Genomic DNA, 19,302 nt, shown 5'->3' on the forward strand with positions numbered 1-19,302 from the left:
AAAAAAAAAAGGAAGCTTTCAATTTTATTTTTTACTGTCACACTAAACATTAAACAGAGGATAATGACGTGTGATAACTTCAAAACATTAAAGTTTTGCTTTTTTGAGCTCAATGCTTACAAGCGATGCAAAACGCCTTTGGCTAGTTAGCACTTAGCATCGATCGTCGATTTAGAGGCAACAGATGCAGACTGATAATAAAACTCGCAGGCATATATTCTTTCTTCGGGGGGGGGGGGAACGAATGAATGGCATTTCCATTCATTTCTAATGGGAAAGATGATTTGAGTTGGAAGTGTTTATAGTTACAAGTGTGGTTAGGGAACAAATGAAACTTGTATCTCAAGGCGCCACGGTGTATATTCTATATTATTGCATGATTCCGTGTGTTGGTTGTCAGTTGTTGTTTTGGCGTGCAAGAAGGATTATGTCCAAAGTGAAGGATTAGGGATTGAGTGGGTTTTTTTTCTCTGAAAGACTGACTGACGACTCTCTCTCTCTCTCTCTCTCTCTCTCTCTCTCTCTCTCTCTCTCTCTCTCTTTCCTCTGAATTTGTGTCACGGGCTTTTTAACTTGGAAATATTCAGTGTATTTGATATATTTCAAATCGTGTCCACCTTTCGGATATCTGTTTACTTTTATTTTATCTCCTTACTTTGTTTTATTGTCATTTTAAACCACCGTACTTGGGGAAAAAAAATATGCACCACCATAATTTGCTTCCTGTTTCATTTCACTTTTGTTTTATTTGACCTCTTATCCTGTTACTTCATTTTGTTTCTCTAATAGCACCGTACTTTATTTTACTTTAATTTATGTTAGCACCTTATTCTATTTTATTTCACTTTTTTCACCGCCTTTATTTTATTTCAGGACATTACCACCTTTGTTTCATTATACTTAATTTTACCGCGTCATTGTGTTTTATTTAACTAACTACATTTCAAAACGTGAGTTGTTTTATTTTCCAACCATACTTTGTTTAATTTACTCAATTTCCCAACTTTAGTTTTTACACCCAACTTTGATGCATGTCGCTGTCTTTTTTGTTTTTACCACGTTGCTGCATTTTCCTTTGCCCTATTACTAATTTGTGGCCATGACAGCAATGGTGGGGCAGTGCAAAAGGGATCCAAATGTTATTCATGTCACTGTAATTTATTCAGCTTTTTTGTTGTTGTTGTTTTTGTTGTATTTTTAGGATGACTTGTCAATGCCTTTGTTAGAGGAAAACATGGATGGTTCGTCGGGATTCCTCTTTCCGTTCTATGACCCTGACACACACATGCTGTACTTGGCCGGGAAGGTGAGCAATCCTGCGGCATCCTGAACACACGCTCGACAATATCAAACAGCGGAACCTTGACTTACGGTAGGTATGGTGTCGTCCAAGATTTGGCGTTAGCTCAGAGCCGTTGCTGTCTCCTGCAGGGGGACGGGAACATCAGGTACTATGAGATCAGCTCGGAGAAGCCGTACATTCACTACTTGACGGAGTACCGCTCCACTTTGCCTCAGAAAGGGATGGGTAAGGAGCACGCCGGAGCGCGACAAACATTTTTTTGTCTGTCTGTATTTTTTGTGGTAATATTTTTTTTTTCCTCTTGTTAAATATTGTTTATTCTCATTATCACTCCCATTATCTGATGTTATGCTCATTTTTTTTTTCTTTTCTAACAATGTTTTTTTCCTGTAGTATTACATTTATTTTCTCGTTGATTTTTTTTTTAGATCTGAGATTATTATTATTATTTTTGTATTATTATCTTTTCCCTCATAATATTTTGTGTTTACGATTGTAATATTTTGACTTTCTGGGTAATATTCTAGTTTGCTCTTGTAAACAATTTAGCTTATTATTGTGAATTATTCTTTTTTTATTATTTATCATCTCTCTCTCTCTCTCTCTCTCTCTCTCTCTCTCTCTCTCTCTCTCTCTCTCTATATAAAAATTTAATTAACTCTTAAACTATTATTTCTTGACTGGAGATGTTGAAGTGAATTCTTATAACATTTTTACTTCTTTTTGGTCAAAAGTGAGGAAGTTGGTTTGAAATGTACTTTTATTTGGATATTGTTATGCCTTTCTCACAAAATATAAAATCTTAACATACATAATTTTTGGGGGATTATTCTTGTCCTTTTCACAGTTTCTCTTAAGCATAGTCATTTTCTCATTGTTTGAGGTTTTTTTTTTAAATATACTCGAAAAATATTGCATTACCTTATTCTTTAAAAAAAAAAAATCCCTGCACTTTATTTTTCTCTCTTCATGTTCCAACTTCATCCTTGTAGAATTAATTAATGGGTAATGACGATTATTAATATTATCGACTTCATGAATTGTTGAAAGAGCCGTACTGGACTGAGCAACACGGGAGCCCCTTCCGCTGATTATGTCAGAAGATGAACCCCTTTGAGGGACAGCGGTTACTACAGTGGACGGCTTATCGTGTGATCAGGTTACAGGGCGCATGAAAGGATTAACAACTGTATTTTTTTTCCTTTGGTGATCTCAGGTGTGATGCCAAAGAGAGGCCTGGACGTGAGTTTGTGTGAAGTCTTTCGCTTCTACAAACTGGTGACCATCAAGACGCTCATTGAGCCGCTGTCCATGATCGTCCCACGCAGGGTAAGAGGAAGGCCTCACCGTCCCCCTCCAGCCTCAATGTTTGTTTTTTGTTTTTTTAAGTGACATCATATTTTGTTGCCATTTGCAGTCAGAGTCGTACCAGGAGGACATCTATCCAATGACGGCGGGCAACAAGCCCGCTTTGACTGCGGACGAGTGGCTCAGCGGCATCGACAGAGGTCGCCGGCGCTTAGCGATTCGTTATATTCACATCATTGGATTACTTTTTTTTTTTTACTTATTTTTGAAATATTTCAATTTATTGTATTTTTTTATTTTGTCTTCAAGAAAATGGTAGTACGGCGCAGTGTTTCTTGTATTTTTTTTCTTTTAAAATTTTCAGATTATTCTTGTAAAATTCTAAATCTAAAATTTGGTATTTTAAGACAAAATTTTATAATTACGTTCAATAATGTCTGTAACGTTTGGAGTTTCGTCTCATAATATTGAATTTATTACTAGTCATGTTTAAAAACATGTATCGTCAACATACCTAAGTATCTTTTTTTTTTTTTTTTTTCTTATCCACATTTCCTACCATCTGCTGTGCAGGCCCGGTGATGATGTCACTGAAGCCTGGCCAGCCCGTGGACGAGTCGAACGGCGAGACCGACAAAGATCCGGGGAGGACTCGCGGCCGAGCGTACATCAGGGAACAGCCGGGCGGCGGCACGACAGACAACAATGGCGTGGTAGACGACGGCAGGACGGCAGTGAGCAACGGACAAGACTTCCTGCTCTGCTCGCCGCCCAAGACGGAAAACGAGGTAGTGAGAGACTCTTCTTTTCGGGTTGGATTGATTGACAGGCGACTGAGATTGGGCTAACTCCATTGTTGTCATGTTGGAGGCGAGTGATTCAGTTTTATGGTGCAATAAAACGGAGGACAGTTTTCTTTTGATTTTTTTTTTTTTTTTTTTTTTTTATGGCAAGGATTACACATGGATGTAAATTAATAAAATGTCATTCCGAACCAATATAAGAATAATTATGATCGTAGAATATGAAAAGACTACCAAAGCACTCTGCTGCAAAACTAATTCAGATGCAGGTTGGTGCAGTTACCTTGAAAAAGTAATTTAGTACGGCAGTTACTTTACTGATTACTTGAATTTAAAAGTAACTCAGTTATGTTACTGATTAGTTGAGTTGTAAAATAAAGTTAGATTACCGGTACAAGTTATTTTATGAGTTTCTTTTGCCAGACACCGACAACACTGCTTAACATTTAAAAAATCACATCTTTTTTTTTTTTTGTTACTACCTTTTTCCGGGGTTGGGATTAGGGATGCACGATTTTAGAAAAATAATCTTTTTGTGATTTTTTTTTTTTTTTTTCTTCCCCTTCAAATATTACAATTGCGGTTTAATATGCGATTATTCTTTTCAAGGGCCCCTTCCCCTGTATTTTTTTTTCATTTAGGGTAAGCATTATGGACAATTTTGAAAAAATAATGTTCTTGTGATTCCTTCCCCCCACCGTCAATTTTGTAAATTCCTATGCGATCATTCTTTGAAGTGCCTCTTTTTTCTTTTTTTTTTCAACAAATGCAAGCACTCATCTGTATTCCAAACAAGATCCGATTTTCTTAAGCATAAATATCTGCCACCCGTACATGTAGATCTGATCATTAAAAGCGAGCAAGCGAGCGTGACTCAATGGCTGACGTTGATGTTGTCCACAGCTTCGCGTGAAGTTTCACAAGCAGCAGGACGAGATCCGGCGGCTGGTGGAGCTTCTCCACCAGAGGGACGTGCACATCAAGCAGCTGGAGTTGGAGATTAACAACATGAAAAACTCTCAGCAGAACTCACTTTAACACTTTTTTTTTTTTTTTAAGACAAACACGGTCTTTCTGTCGTCGCTTGACACACAATTTAGTGCACATATTCTTGATGTAAATACTCAGTGATTCTTACCCACACACTTTTACAAACGTGCACTTTTTTGTATCGCAGCTATGCAACTTTTTAGCTTTTCTTTTTTTTTTTTTTAAACACTTTTTGTGAGCGGAAAGAAAAAAAAACATGTGATCTGCTTTAAAAAAGAAACAAAGATGCGCGATCATATGCAAATGCATTTTATCGGTTGGCTTCAGTATTTGAAAAAGGAGACTGAAAAGAAAAAAAATACCACTCTGTGATTAAAAAGTGACATCATAAGAATAAACGTAATATTTTTCTTACGATTTGAATTTCAAAATTCACTATTCTTATAAAATATTTTTTTCTCGCCGTGTGACTTCTATCCTCTCAAAGCTTTTAATTTATTCTTGTAAATTCCTTTTTTAAATATAAATTGGCTTTATTTTTTTTTATCTCAGATATCTAGTAATTATTCCCCCCACCACAATAGTTTGAGAATCAACATGAGAATAATTTAAGAAAATCACAATATTATGTGAATAAAAATTTGACCAAAAAAATCATACACAAATGAAAAACATTTCTCAGTCATTTTATGCAGTATGAGACTCAATTATAATTTCTTATGGTTGAAAATATTCCCATTACAAAAGTTGGAATATACCAAAAAAATATTGCAACTTTTTGTGCTAGAGTATTTCTCTTCTTTTCAGTGCACCAATACATATTGCTTCTTTTTTTTTTTTGTTTGTTTCTTTCTAAATGATGTTTTGAATGTTTCCCATCGACTCTTTTGATGGCAGCTTTTGTACACGCCGAGACCAAACGTGCGCTTTCGTCCTCATCCAATGTTGGTCTGTTGAAATCGGGAAGTGCCGCTGCGACATTCGAAGCTCAGCCTCGACGTCTTTGGACATGACATCAAAAGCTGTCGTGCTTCCGTGCTGCCGTTGAGTCACTGTGAAATGACATTTATTTAAAAGCAGAAAATGAGCACCACGAGTTCACTTTGCGTTGATTTTTCATTTGGGCAGGAATAAACTGGCATACTCATTGAACAAAAAAAACATTGTTGACGTGCTATTCATTCATTTTTAATCAAAAATAAATTATTGCAGGATATATTTTTAACTAACTAGTAGTAGTCGTCATAGTAGTAGTGTGTGTGTGTGTGTGTGTGTGTGTGTGTGTGTGTGTGTGTGTGTGTGTGTGTGTGTGTGTGTGTGTGGAGAGAGATGGTGAGAGAATTTTTCAATTTAGACAAAAGGTCGAAAATGCCAGTTATCGAAATAACATTGCATGTTTGTTTTGCTACTCGCATCTGTGGTTTCTTCTGGTAAATTATGAGTTTAGACAAAAATTTGAGTTCAGTCTGTCACTGTATTTTCAGTTCTCACCTGTAGTATTCAGAATTTTTCCTCATAAATTCATCAAATGCAGTCATGGTTTTAAATTACTGTCGTAATATTTAAAAAACATTCAAGGATTTTTTTTTTTTATTGGTAAATGGTAAATCCCGATTATGGTTGGCAATCGCAGGGGACACAAACAAAACAACCCTTGACACTCCCAATCGCACTTTGGTACAATTTAGTGTTCCATGAACCTACTGCCCAAAGACAGCTGGGATAGATAGGCTCCAGCACGCCCGCTACCCATGTGGACAAGAGGCTTGGCTAATTGATGAATGACATTATTAATTACACCATCTTCTAATATACTTTTAAAATCCTATTCTGTTGATAATTATTTTTTTCTTGTAAACTTGTAATTTATCTTCCTCATACAAATTCTACACAGAAATTAAGAGTGAAGCCTCATATTTTTTTTTCTCTTCATATTGACCATTTCTCTTCAGAGGGATAAAAGTACATTTTTAATACTATTCTTTCACAAGTTTTTCAAGAATATTTTTAGTTTCATATTCCTAACTTTAAATAATCCACATACATAAAACATGCAGTGTGTGTATGTATATATATATATATATATAGGGGGTGCTCTGGAGCCTATCCCAGCTGTCTTCGGGCGTTAGGCGGGGGACACCCTGAACTGATTGCCAGCCAATATATATACACTTTCATTGCTCTCTCGTAACAGTGGAAATATTTGTATTCAAAATATTTTAAATAATCATTATTCGTGGAACCTGCCCCATCACATGCAGGCAAACTTGTTACCACAACCTTTTTAGCAGGGTAGAAGAAGAGAAAAGCAGTCCATCACATAATACGATGGACTCGACATCGCCCAACAGTTTCCAGAAAGAATGGACAGAGCCAAGGTATATCCTATTTTTCACATTTTTAGAAAATTGTTATCCTTGATTGAACGTCTAACTCGAACGCGCGCAACCTTGACATGCATATGATCAGAACAAGACAATTGTTTTATTTTTGTTTCATTTACATCGGTCAATTTGCCCTCTTGGTCAATCGTAACAGCTAGCTAAAAAGAAGCCAGGTTCTACTCCTGAGGGAAAGCTAACATTCGTCCGAATTGGAACCCCATTACTGTCATTACAGCGACAGGTATTGTAAACACTAAATGGCGTCGTAAGAATTCTACCATTGATCTAATTTGAGATAATCAAGCCTTTGATAGGCTTGATTATAAATAAATTATCATTAATAAATATGTGGAAGAAAAGCGGAGGTCCAAAATGACCCTCATTCTGCCAAGTGCTACGTCATATTCAAAATAGGTGTACGCGCATGCGTGATACGCACGCGAGCATTTCCCGAAGTGTCCTGTTACTCAATCCACTTGTTCAAAGTTGTTCTTACCTTCCCTCCGTTACACCTATTTCGTCTTGGGCGCCCTTTCGCACGGAAAACGTCAGACTTTTATTTGTCCCACGTCTGTTAACATGGACGCTAAGTCATTGAGACACGCATTTCATGGCAAAAGCGTATGTCATCATGCTCACCACCCAAAAAAATAATAATAATTTTGAACCGTCTTTAAACTGCAAGAGATATATGTACAAATGTAAAATTCTGAGAACACTGTAAACATGTTTTCAGAATTAAAAATTAAATGTTGACAAATTGTCAAATTCATGACTGTTTTCTCCTTAAATATCATAACCGGTAGTTAATTCTTGCAGTGTTATGAGAATGAACTCAGGAGAAAAAACATAAAAATAAATCCCACACCACTTGATTCTCGTTCCTACGCAATACATTTCGGACACCAGCAAAGCACAAAATGTTAACATTTTATTTACAAAGTTGTTTTCTTGTCATACAGAAAGTAAAAATGTCGCTACAACCATGACTTGTGCAACAGGTGGCCACGCCAAAAAACAAAAAAAGGCATGGCTCACTGGCTGCACAGCTGCTATAGCAATAATTTCATTGGGGTGGTGGTTGTTGAGGGGGGCGAAAGGAAACGACATAGAAAGAAAATAAACCCCAAAAAAAAAACAAAAATAAACACAAAAAAAACTTCAGTCAACAAAATATTAAAAGCACAGACCCAAAAACTAGACCAGTCCCAAAGTCCTCACACGGGATACATAATGCGGGATTGACAGTGAAATTGTGGAATGCTGAGTGGCAGGATGCCTGAGAACCCCGGGGGCAGTTTGGGGCGGCGTGGGTGGGAGGTGACTCTCACTTCCATGGAGGAGAGGAAGGGGGTGGTAGGTAGGTAAAAAAAAGTTGTTTGGTGACGGGTGGTCCACACGAGCCACCCATCCAGTATAGTCTTGGCCCAAAAAAGAGCTCAGAGCTGGGGTAAGGGAAGGGCTTGGGGTGGGGTGGGGGGTTGCAAGTCGAAGGAGGTCGGACGTTCGGGTTGGTAGGATGGGGGGCAGGAAGTCGCAAAGTGCGCTCCTCTTGCTTTCTAGTCGTCCTCTTCGTTGTCCTCATCCTCATCGTCGTCGTCAGGCTCCCGCTTTCTCTTCTCACCTCTGCCGGTGGCAGTCTCTGGAAGGGGGACATAAACAAACAAAATGAAACATCAGGATTAACGCTGGTCTCTCTGTCACCGCACCAAGGTTATAATCGTTTGGGATTTTTTGTTAGTTTTAGTTTTTACTTCATTTTGAATTGTTTTTCCTTTAATTCAGTTGCTTGTCATGAGCTTTTAGAGCGGGTTTGTTCGTTTTTATTATTTCAAAAATCTGTCATTGTAGTCTTAGTTTAAGTTTTATATATGTATTAATACATATACGGTGTATTTGTTGAGTACAACCGAAAAAAAAATATTGTGTAAGAAAGTGAATTACAATTCCCAAACGACTTTTTTGTTCTCTGTGGCCGACTAGAAAACTAAAACAAAAGCTCATGTGACAAATTACTTGACAAAGATGAAAACGAAGGATGATTTCTCCATAAGTAGATTTAAAAACGTCAAATTTAGTTTCAGTTACAGTAGTTATCATTTGTTTTTTATGTTTTTATAATTTTACTTGACACCTGTAACCTTGACATTTCAATTCATGACAACTTTTGTCCTGTAACAACTGAACTCTCGTAGCACCACTCTTAAACATTCACTTTCCAGTGTCGTCTATGCCTGATGTTTCATACCGTCGTCATCTTCCTCCTCATCTTCCTCTTCATCATCGACTTCCCCATCCAGTCCGTAGTCTTCCTCCTATCAGGGAGCATTTCCCCCACCCCCAGTTGAGTTTGCATCAAACTTGAGATCGTCATCATCATCATCTTGGCGCCATGGTGGATTTTTGCCATTACCTCATCTTCTCCGCTGACCTCCTCATCGTCCTCTTCTCCCTCGACCTCCTCCTCGTCTTCTTCGTCCTCATCTTCCTCATCAATGTCATCGTCCTCTCCGTCCTCGTCTTCCTCGTCCTCTCCCTCGCCCTCTGGAGGACAAAAGGCACAACGCGTTTGGAGGTATGTTCAATACTACTACTTTTTTTTTTCAGACTGATACCTGTATAAGTACTCAACAATACAGATACCAAGTAACCGATACCACTAGTACCTCAAGTTCAACACAAACAACTCACTCTGATTTTGGAGTCATTTGTAATACATTTGCAAAAAGTGCAAAATGAAACTGACAACTCCCGGAGTTTTAGTCTTTGTTCAAAACAAAATTACATGTTGTACATGTTAAGCATGACACTATGAGGTGGGAGAATAGAGCTGGGCAATAAAGCTGACAAATATATAAAATGGATTTCATGTCAGCCTGATGTTGATAAAAAACAAAAAAAAAATTGTACACCTATTAAAAAAAACATGAAATGGATTCAAAGATAAGAAAAACAACCATAAAAAAATCAAATAAAATGTAAAGTCTGTTGTAGACCGACAAGCACTCCCTCAGCTCCAGACCCTCGACCACTTCACTTCCCACTGACCTTCATCATCGTCGTCGTCCACGCCGTCTCCGTCCACCTCGACATCGGAGTCGGAGGCCTCCTTGTCTTCGCAGTCAAAGCCGTCCAGGTACGTGAGCTGGGGTAGCAGTTTGAACACGCTGTCCTTGTAGTCGTTCATGTTGGTGACTTCGCAGTTGAACAGGTCCAAACGAGGTATGTTCAATACTACTACTTTTTTTTTTCAGACTGATACCTGTATAAGTACTCAACAATACAGATACCAAGTAACCGATACCACTAGTACCTCAAGTTCAACACAAACAACTCACTCTGATTTTGGAGTCATTTGTAATACATTTGCAAAAAGTGCAAAATGAAACTGACAACTCCCGGAGTTTTAGTCTTTGTTCAAAACAAAATTACATGTTGTACATGTTAAGCATGACACTATGAGGTGGGAGAATAGAGCTGGGCAATAAAGCTGACAAATATATAAAATGGATTTCATGTCAGCCTGATGTTGATAAAAAACAAAAAAAAAAATTGTACACCTATTAAAAAAAACATGAAATGGATTCAAAGATAAGAAAAACAACCATAAAAAAATCAAATAAAATGTAAAGTCTGTTGTAGACCGACAAGCACTCCCTCAGCTCCAGACCCTCGACCACTTCACTTCCCACTGACCTTCATCATCGTCGTCGTCCACGCCGTCTCCGTCCACCTCGACATCGGAGTCGGAGGCCTCCTTGTCTTCGCAGTCAAAGCCGTCCAGGTACGTGAGCTGGGGTAGCAGTTTGAACACGCTGTCCTTGTAGTCGTTCATGTTGGTGACTTCGCAGTTGAACAGGTCCAAACTTTTCAGGTGTTTCAGCTTTTTCTATACGAGTTCAAGAAAGGCGGGCAGTTTGCTTTGCAGTCGGTACAGGAAGGGAACACACACAAATAGCCTTCTAATGTGAATACAAATGAAGGCTTTGCACTGTGCTGTTGTTTTGGGGTTTTTTTTTGTTGAGATTTGTTAAGAGACCTTTACTCACTATGTTCCGTACCCCCCAAAAATCTGAACACAACAAAACCTGTTTTTGCAGCAATGCAAGAATACAGCGCATTGCGACTTGTCACCAAGTGAATTGAACACAATTAGACTGCTATTAATACAACTACCTGTGAGTTATAATTGTGAGAGGGTCTACAAAAGAAAAAAGATTTGGACAAACCATGCAGCTGCTCTATCAAAGTTTGGGGGAAAATATTGATTTTTAGTGACATCATTCGTGTCTACGGCGAACCCCCCCTGCGAATATTGACAATCTGCACGTGACAGACGCGCACCCAAAAAGGTTTGTAATAGCCTCTAGATGACATGAGATGGCGGAAAAGCATTCTTTGGCCTGAATCAAGCTCCTCCCCAAATGTCAACATAGTTCATTGGCACAAAGATGCAACAAGATGGCAGCAGGGCATAATTTTTAAATTTCGACACGGCTTTGACCCGAGAACTAAAATGGTGAATAAGTGCGTATTTCAGCAAATGACAGGATGCCCCCCCCTCAAAATAATCTCAATAGGCAAATTTGCGAATACTGAACTGTCAACATGCAGGGTTCACTGTACTCCATTTTGCCTCGACACATTTTTTCAGGGAGTCTCAACTTAGGATGTTTTGTGGTCACAAACAATGTACAACGAACTACTTTGCGCCCCTTCCTGTGTTTGACACCACCACAGGAGTAAAGGGAAAAAACCTTTCTCCTTAAAATACGTCAAAGTGAGACAAAAACCTTCGAACGTACTGTCAAACCCTCAATCGTTTATACCCTTACTTTGATATGTGGAGAAATGGGCTCGCTCTATCGCGACACTCATGTCGCCTCCAAGGTGGTAACGCGACAAGGGTCGCCTTTTGGTTTTGTTATTCTTGTGCCTCACTCCCTAGGCATGACTAATCGATTCATGCTCACTCAAATTAAAATTAAATTTGAGAATATGTGCCGCTATTTTCCCAGGGTCACCTAGGTTACACTCCAGCAGGGTCTATTTTACGACAAAGAAAATGTCGCTCTAAAATGCCTATAAAGGTTTCATGAGAGAAACTGTCTGATGTTTAAATTATTTTTTTAAAAAATCCATTCCTTGCTATTACAAAAATCCAGACGATCAACCAGCTCAAAGGATAGTGTTGGACTTAGGAGGTTCCACATCCACATGACGTTAGTAAAAGATGTTAGTTTAAAAGGAAAAAAAAAAAAAATTGGACATACCAATGGTTCCAACGTGCTGATCTCTTTCAATTTGTTGCCGCTCAGACTTAGATGTGTGAGGTTGGGGAGTTGCTTCGCTAAGACCTCCAAGCCACCGCTGATTTTGTTGTCGCTCAACTCCAGCTGAGAGAGAAAAGATGCTAAGACCCTGTGGCCTCTCAGCATGAGGCAAGTGCCCGGCCGGCCGCCTTACCTTTTTGAGTTTTTCTAGTCTGGGTATGTTGGAGATTGATGATAAGCCGACATCTATCAAGCTGAGGAAAACCAGGTTGACAAACTCATCTGTGAGCCCTTCGGTGTTTCCGTCGGTCGTTTTGCAGTTGTCTAGGACGAGTTCTCGTACCTGAAAACAAGACATCTATTATTGTTAAATAAATAGCCCAATACAGAGATTTTTGGGGACACAAATCTTACTATTGGATCGGGATACAGGATCTCATTCGACCATAGAGGTCTGCCTGATGTGACTACCCATTTGTCTTCTAAACTTGCTTATTATCGCTAGCCTTTCCCAGCTACATTTTTAGTGACAGGCGGGGTACACCCTGGACTAGTCTCAATTTATTCTTCAAAGAAACCTAACATGCATGTTTTTAAAATGTGAATCACAGAAAACCCACATTAGCGCGGGGAGAAGATGCAAACTGCACACGGGAAGGCCGGATCTCGGGTTCGAACCAACGACCTCAAAACTGTGAGGTGGATATGCTAACCCCTCTCCACGACGGCACCAATGTTCTGGTCAGTATTCGTAAGCGTATCGTGGAACTCTGATAGCGCTACGACGTGACAAACTTCTTTACATTGTTAACTGATGGAAAACAAGTTCAAAGATGTCCACAAGTTAATATTAACACAGCTCCACAGTTAAATTAGTCGTATAGAGACTCTATAGCAGTTGTAATTTATGATTGGCTATTTTAGGACTCAAAGGGTTGTATATTTTTTGTAAATGTTAGGAAACACATAGAGGTTGTATACTCTTGAGAGTTTCGGGACTCCCTAAGACTCATGCACTTGTGAAATTTAAGGGATTGTAAACTTTCTGAATTTGAAGGGAACAGGTTTACCTACATTCTGAAATTTTAGGCACTCTTTCGTCACATACCTTCCAAATATTAGGGAGTCCATAAAAGTATACTTTCAGAAAGCTTAGGCACTCTAAAACAGTCATATAGTGTCTATTCTTAAGTGTCAGGGACTCTGCAGGCGTCATCTGCAAATGTGAGGGACTTGAGATTTTGTGCACTTTATCAGTGTTGTGAACTTTGTGAAAATTTAGGAACTGACATTTTATGCACTTTCTTAGTGGTCTGGTCAGTTCCACGTTATGTACTAAATTTAACTTAATGTACTATATACATTTCACATGACAATGAAACCGTAAAAAAATAATGTCCTCTACAATACCCCCAAACCTAATATATAAATGAAAAGTAACGTAATTACTTTTAAATCCTTAGTTATAAAGAATGGGGGGCGCAAGTGGGAAGCTGGAGTTAGTTCGGCTGAAATAAACACTCGGCACTGCTTGCCCTAGTCAACAAATGTGTTTGCAAGACAACAAAAAGTTAGGATTTCTCATCGTAAAACACACCATAATGGGGGCTGTTTAAGTTTTTAAAACAAATACAAATCACTAGTTACGTCCACCGTCGATACATTTAATTGTCGGCGGGGCAGCGCGAGCCACGGGTGGCGGGTTCGCATAGCCTGTGACAAATGCAATGATTTTTTTTTTTTAGTCAGCTAAGCTACAAGCTAGCAGCTATTGCCCCTTTTAAACGCCGCCGTGCAGTAGACGAGAAGTGTGCGCGGCCGCCATTAGCCAACGCCGCAGCAACGGGCAGGATTGCGAATACACCCTTTTTAGTGCACACTTTTACGTTTTGTTAGCGCTCGGTGGAGAAAACGGAATATTCCTCGTCGTCAAACGAACGGCGACCGTGTTTTTGCTTTGACGATGTTTTGAGGTAAAAGTGTGGCGAAGGGGGAAAATACTGCGAACGGAAATTTAGTCCCCCCCCAAAAAATCAAAGATGGAGACCGTTTCTTTCTTCCAGACCTTCAAAGACGACAGAATGACAACATGGCGACCTACGGAGAAACAGTATGCCACTCCGAGCCTGTTTTTTTTTTTAAGTGACACGCGTTGTTAAATAGCCATCGTGGAGACCGACGTGTTAACACGGCTGCTTTTTAAACACATTTCGCCGCCGCTTTTCAGTCCCGAGGACAAACAGCGGGCGTCGAGTTTTGGTCTACCCACGCACGGCGCCCGCCACTAGGTGTCGGAACTCGTGTCAAAACGAATGACTGCTCGACTTTGACGTTAATAAAGCCACCGGACTAGAATACAATATCCCGAAATTATCATGTCGAATGTGACAACAGTGGCGTTTAAAGACGTTTGGATGTGAGTTGGATTGTAACGGGGATTTAATGACGCCATGCGTTTTGTAGGGCTGCCACCACTATGGCGGATGGGCTAATATGGCGGGAAGACTGCAAGTTGGGAGGCTGCCGTTTTAAATGAGCCACACTAGCCTTGAGGCCATTGAATAAACACTGTAAACATAATACACGTTTACTAGATCGGAAATATCCTTAATAAGTCATCATTCTGTCATGCGCCGTGACTTATTTCCAAGTTTTGCAACACTCCCTTTTCAACTTAACATCCTCAACAAGCCAAATTTGGAAATACACTTGAGTGGATTATTATATATGAACCAAGCTAAGATAAAACGAGTCAAATCTGTATACGTTATGTACAACATGATTGTTTTGAGAGGACCAAAGTCTTTTTTTTTTTTGTTATTCATACTGAGTGTGGCTATTAGCACTAACCTAGTTATAATGACGTGCCTCTGAGCGGAAATTGCTGTTTTTTTTAAACACACAAAAAATATATACGATTCTAGCCCCTTTCCTCAATTCGCGTTCAGTTCCTAAAGATGAACAGTTTAATGTCATTTGTGTTAAAACGAGCGCCCCCGTTCAGGGGTTAAACACCATGCTAAGTAGCAGCAAACATGGCTACCCAACTCGGTAGAAAGCCCACCGCGAGATCACCGAAATGCAGCAAGCGCGGGGCACTACATTTCCCTCAAATATCCCCAGAAAGAGCGTACTCGTGGTCAGGTCGAGACCGGGGCGGCTTTGGCGCTGCACCGCCGAACACACGAGGGGGGTGGCGGCTGTGAAACGGTTAAAGCGCCGCAATAACGCCGAAGCGAGCGGAGGAATTGCCGTCTCAAAGTAGCGAGCGAACGCCGCGTTCCCTCTTCGTCTCCCGGCTAGAGGCTCCGCATCGATCGACAAGAGAACCGTGCGGTGTCTGTTACGTTAACCGTACTCTGAAGCAAATTTCAGGGGAGAAAAAGTAGCAAGCTAAGCTAACGCGGCCAGCTCAGGAGGAAACTAAATGGCTTTGCTTTTCAAAAAAAAAAAAAAAAGCACGACTCACTTCAGACGGTGTCTTGTTTCTTAGCTCCAAGTGGATCCTGTTTTCCATCAACATGGTGCCCGCCGGTGGTGAAACTTTTCTCGCCGGGTCTTTTTTGTTTTTCCTTAAGAGGGTCCTTCAGTCCAAAACGTAGAGAGATGCCCTAACGGCGGAGGGAGAATATAGGGGGTGGGGGGTAGCCGTGTATAATGAACTGAGCCGACGCTAAGTTAGTCGGAGAGGAGAAACCATGGAGGGAAACCGGACTGAAACAAAATATAATGCTCAACAGCGCCACCTATCACCAGAAACGCCCAGCCAAGCGCCTCCTAAAGGGGAAACGACAGAGCTTTAACAACACCACTGCTGTGCTGTCTGTCTGATTGAGTGTTGCTGCATTTAAGTTAAAAACAAGTTACCTAGTTGATGTTTAGAAAAATGCACTTGCTAAAAGAAGTATATTTTCCTCTGCATTACTTTTAAATTATAGTCAGACCTGCTCTGACTATTCCTGTAATTATTGTGACTTTTGATCAATAAACCATCTGTTGGTTTCATCTTGCTGCCAGTTCTTTCTTTTTTTTGTACACTTTGGGTTGCATTAAAGAGAGTGTTGTACTGTATATGAGGTATCCAGGGTCCACCCTCAATCCTAAACCCCTCCCAGCCTCCTGAAACACCAGCTTCCTAAAATTCCCAAAAGGTCTACCAGATAGTTGTGTGAAGGTTAAGAGCATGCATGCTATTCTGCATCAAAATCCGATATTATTATTGTGTGAATGTTGGAAGAACATTCAAATTAATTGAGTTTTTTTCTGTAATGACGTTTAATGCATCTCTCAGTTCAAAACATTTCGACTTCAACAGGTTAAGCTCATCTAGAAAACCCACGCTACATTTTTTTCTGCAAATTTTTGCTTTTACTATAATTCCACTTTTCTAACATTTCAAAACAGAGGTCACCAGTTTTTTGGGAAACTGAGACCTACTTCTTGGGTACTGACATTTTGCAGTTTGACACGTGCTTCTTAACTGCAATTATTTGGGAGTAAATCATCTCAGCCTTGTCGTTTTGCCGGCTCACTATTCTCCATCCATGCTATGATCTAGTCATATGCTCCAAAAGCCGACCTTTGACCAATACAGTTTTTTTCCTTTTTTTTGCACTCACCATTCCAAGTGTAATTTAAAAAGCAAGATTATGTGCATTTTATTTTGGCAAGGGAAGCTTTTTTTGTTACAGTTGTAACTGGTAAGCTCTTTTTAGAACAAGGCCACAGGCTACTTATGAAATCCTCAGGCCCTACCTGGTACCCACCTGTTCCAAAATGTCGATCTTTTTCAAGCCATGACAATGTCAACATATGTGGCCCATTCACAGCACAACATGTAAGATACTATTTTTCCATGTTGCACAATTTTCTACTTTTGTGACATTCTGAAACGTCCATGTTTCTCAACTGATTCAAACCATTCTGACTTTCATTCTAAACATTCTGAATTTCAGTTCATTTAGACATTTCTTTTGTTCTTAAGTTCCCAAAAATGTCCACCTTTCCCACAATTCCACAAGAAATGATAAATATTCAAAGGAAGACATTTTTGAAAAATCCTCAAATTTACATTTTTTTCCCCAGTTGATTCCAACCTCCAAACATTTACATTGATTTTGATGTTCCTCGAGGTTCCACCTTTGCCGTAATTTCCATTTTTATGCTATGCCAAAATGTCCACGTTTCTCAACCAACTCAGCATTTTACCTTCAAAATATTAAGGTAATTCAGAGTATTTATTCCTAGTCACAAATTTCCACTGTCCATATCATTTTAAAAAAATGGAATAATATTCAAATTTCTGAACCAACTCAACATTCTAATTGAAAATTCCCACTTTTTAAAAATTCGCCATTTTCTCGAAGAAAACTCCCCTAATTGATGGAAAAATTCCACAATTTTACACCTATCCTATAGTTCATGCTAAATAAAAAATATGACTTACAGTATTTTCAATCTGTCAACTCTTCCGCATTCACAGGTAATTTCTTTAAAAACTGGCAATTTGTTGTTTTCATTGATGATGGTACATTTTGATTGTGAAGAAAAGGCTAATTTCTGCGCTTTCATCGATGTGTTCGATGTACCTTATGTGTCAAATTATTAATGTTCCTGCTCAATTTGTACATTAACGAATGTTTTGGTACTGAGGACAGTGTATCAGAAGATGGCACTGTTGTGCGATTCCCCAACACAGGCTGCATTGTGCTTTTTTTTTTTTTTTTTTTTTTTTTTTGCAGCCCATGGCGTGCTACGGTCATCATTCATGCACTTTAAGAAACGTGTGTATACTTTTGGAGGAAGTTCGCTCACTTACTGGATATTCTCAATGCATCTTGACAGGATCCTACTTGAAAACCGGCTTTTGGATCTCAGTATCAACGCAAATAGACATTTGTTTCCTCTCTGGGACTCAAACATATTATGTGGGAAATGAAAACTGGTTCTTTTTGAGAACGCTTCTCATTAATTTGAGTTCCAGAAATCGTTTGTTTGCTTGCTAGACAATTAGTAATTCCTCTTAGTTCGCCAACAAGTGATTATATCTGTGCGATATCTTTGCACAGACCTGGGCAAAGCGTATAATATATGGAGCTTTTATTTTGAAAGTTTTTCTTTGACTGTACAGTACTTGTGCTCACGCGTGGACGCTGGTACAAAAGGGGAAACGAGCAAGAGCTATGACTTGCCAATGCAGGGTTGCCAATTAGCAACGTTTTCACTATTTTTAACAACTTTTCGAAAACCTCGAAAAAAAAAAGACTGACAAAAATGCCAACAGCGGTCCTAATCTTAGCCACATTCTTATTTCCTGTACGGTGGAGGGAAGAAGGCCATGACGATTTGAACTGATAATACTATATGCGAATATCACTCACTACTATTGAGAAAATAATGCACTTATTTACCTCTATTTAGTACCATAAAGTAACATCAAATTTATGCCAAGCGTCTAGGGTGCTAGCTTATTTGGTATCTACATTCCGGTCGCAAACTCTTCTCTTGGTTATTCTTATTGTGGTGACTGATTTGGGAGGTACATTATAAAGGACACTCAACACAACCAGGTGCTGCTGTATTTGTGTCCATGTGGCGACAGCGTCAATTGAAGGTGGGTTCACGATTGGCGCTTACTTGGTTCCACATCACAATCTCAGAGTTTGTGGCTCAGCTCTTTATTTTTTATTTTTTCACAATTTTTGTCCCTGACTGTTTTCCGAGCAGGTTGTGAAGGAGAAATTACTTCGAACATACCTCACAGTGAAGGATAATAGCTCAGGATGATCTATAAGAGAGATCTAACAATTTGGTGACTTTGATTGGAACACGGCCAGAGGGGGATACCCAAATTCAACCCGATCATTCGGATGTGTGTACCCACCTTTACACTAACAATGGGGCCCAACGAAGAAAAAAAAAATCTTCGTTCAATTTTAGGGCCCAAAGTGTGTGAAACGTTTTCAAAGTATTGCTTGCACCAACCAGGTGCTTCACAACAACAACAAAAACAAAAAAACAATCCTAGCTTCTAACTTACAGTAGCTTTGGGCACTATTGGCTTAGTTGAGTGTTATTTATTTACCCTGCTGGACTGCCTCCCTCTTAGATACACACACTTACACAAACGCACACGTCCACACACTCGAGGGACTCAGTGTGTTGTGGGAAGATTGAGAACACACCCCTATTGAGCTGCTCTCCCTTGGTGTGAGATAAGCGTTGTGAAGATTTCTGTTAAC

At 39.5% G+C, this 19,302-nt stretch overlaps 2 protein-coding genes across 4 annotated transcripts in view; one reads left to right on the top strand and one right to left on the bottom strand.

Annotated features, from left to right (window-relative positions):
• Nucleotides 1-19,302, top strand: part of coro2aa (coronin 2Aa) — a 44,580-nt gene that overhangs the window by 20,166 nt on the left and 5,112 nt on the right. For 2 of the 3 annotated variants that reach the window (XM_019862093.1, XM_019862095.1), the window contains exons 7-12: nucleotides 1,202-1,306; nucleotides 1,432-1,528; nucleotides 2,520-2,632; nucleotides 2,721-2,811; nucleotides 3,185-3,399; nucleotides 4,318-4,853. In XM_019862093.1, the coding sequence (XP_019717652.1) occupies nucleotides 1,202-1,306; nucleotides 1,432-1,528; nucleotides 2,520-2,632; nucleotides 2,721-2,811; nucleotides 3,185-3,399; nucleotides 4,318-4,452 (756 nt within the window). In that variant the 3' untranslated portion in view covers nucleotides 4,453-4,853. Of the gene's footprint in view, nucleotides 1-1,201; nucleotides 1,307-1,431; nucleotides 1,529-2,519; nucleotides 2,633-2,720; nucleotides 2,812-3,184; nucleotides 3,400-4,317; nucleotides 4,854-19,302 lie in introns of those variants that run through there. The other variant, XM_019862094.1, reaches the window with a different exon arrangement.
• On the bottom strand, nucleotides 8,073-15,799 carry anp32b (acidic (leucine-rich) nuclear phosphoprotein 32 family, member B). The gene is made up of 7 exons (XM_019862100.1): nucleotides 15,531-15,799; nucleotides 12,255-12,404; nucleotides 12,062-12,184; nucleotides 10,485-10,677; nucleotides 9,202-9,332; nucleotides 9,037-9,103; nucleotides 8,073-8,430 (listed from the first exon to the last, which is right to left on the bottom strand). Exons 1-7 carry the CDS (start codon nucleotides 15,582-15,584, stop codon nucleotides 8,348-8,350), a joined length of 801 nt encoding a protein of 266 aa, XP_019717659.1. The 5' UTR covers nucleotides 15,585-15,799; the 3' UTR covers nucleotides 8,073-8,347.

Source organism: Hippocampus comes, unplaced genomic scaffold (assembly GCF_001891065.2).
Source record: "Hippocampus comes isolate QL1 unplaced genomic scaffold, H_comes_QL1_v1.1 scaffold7, whole genome shotgun sequence".
In the NCBI taxonomy this organism is placed as follows: Eukaryota; Metazoa; Chordata; class Actinopteri; order Syngnathiformes; family Syngnathidae; genus Hippocampus; species Hippocampus comes.

Coding starts and splice junctions, on each gene's coding strand:
- anp32b (XM_019862100.1), bottom strand. CDS start 15,584: ATGTTGATGGAAAACAGGATCCACTTGGAGCTAAGAAACAAGACACCG. Junction 12,405..15,530: donor GAAACAAGACACCGTCTGAA/GTGAGTCGTGCT, acceptor TCTTGTTTTCAG/GTACGAGAACTCGTCCTAGA. Junction 9,104..9,201: donor AGGTCAGCGGAGAAGATGAG/GTAATGGCAAAA, acceptor GCTCCCTGATAG/GAGGAAGACTACGGACTGGA.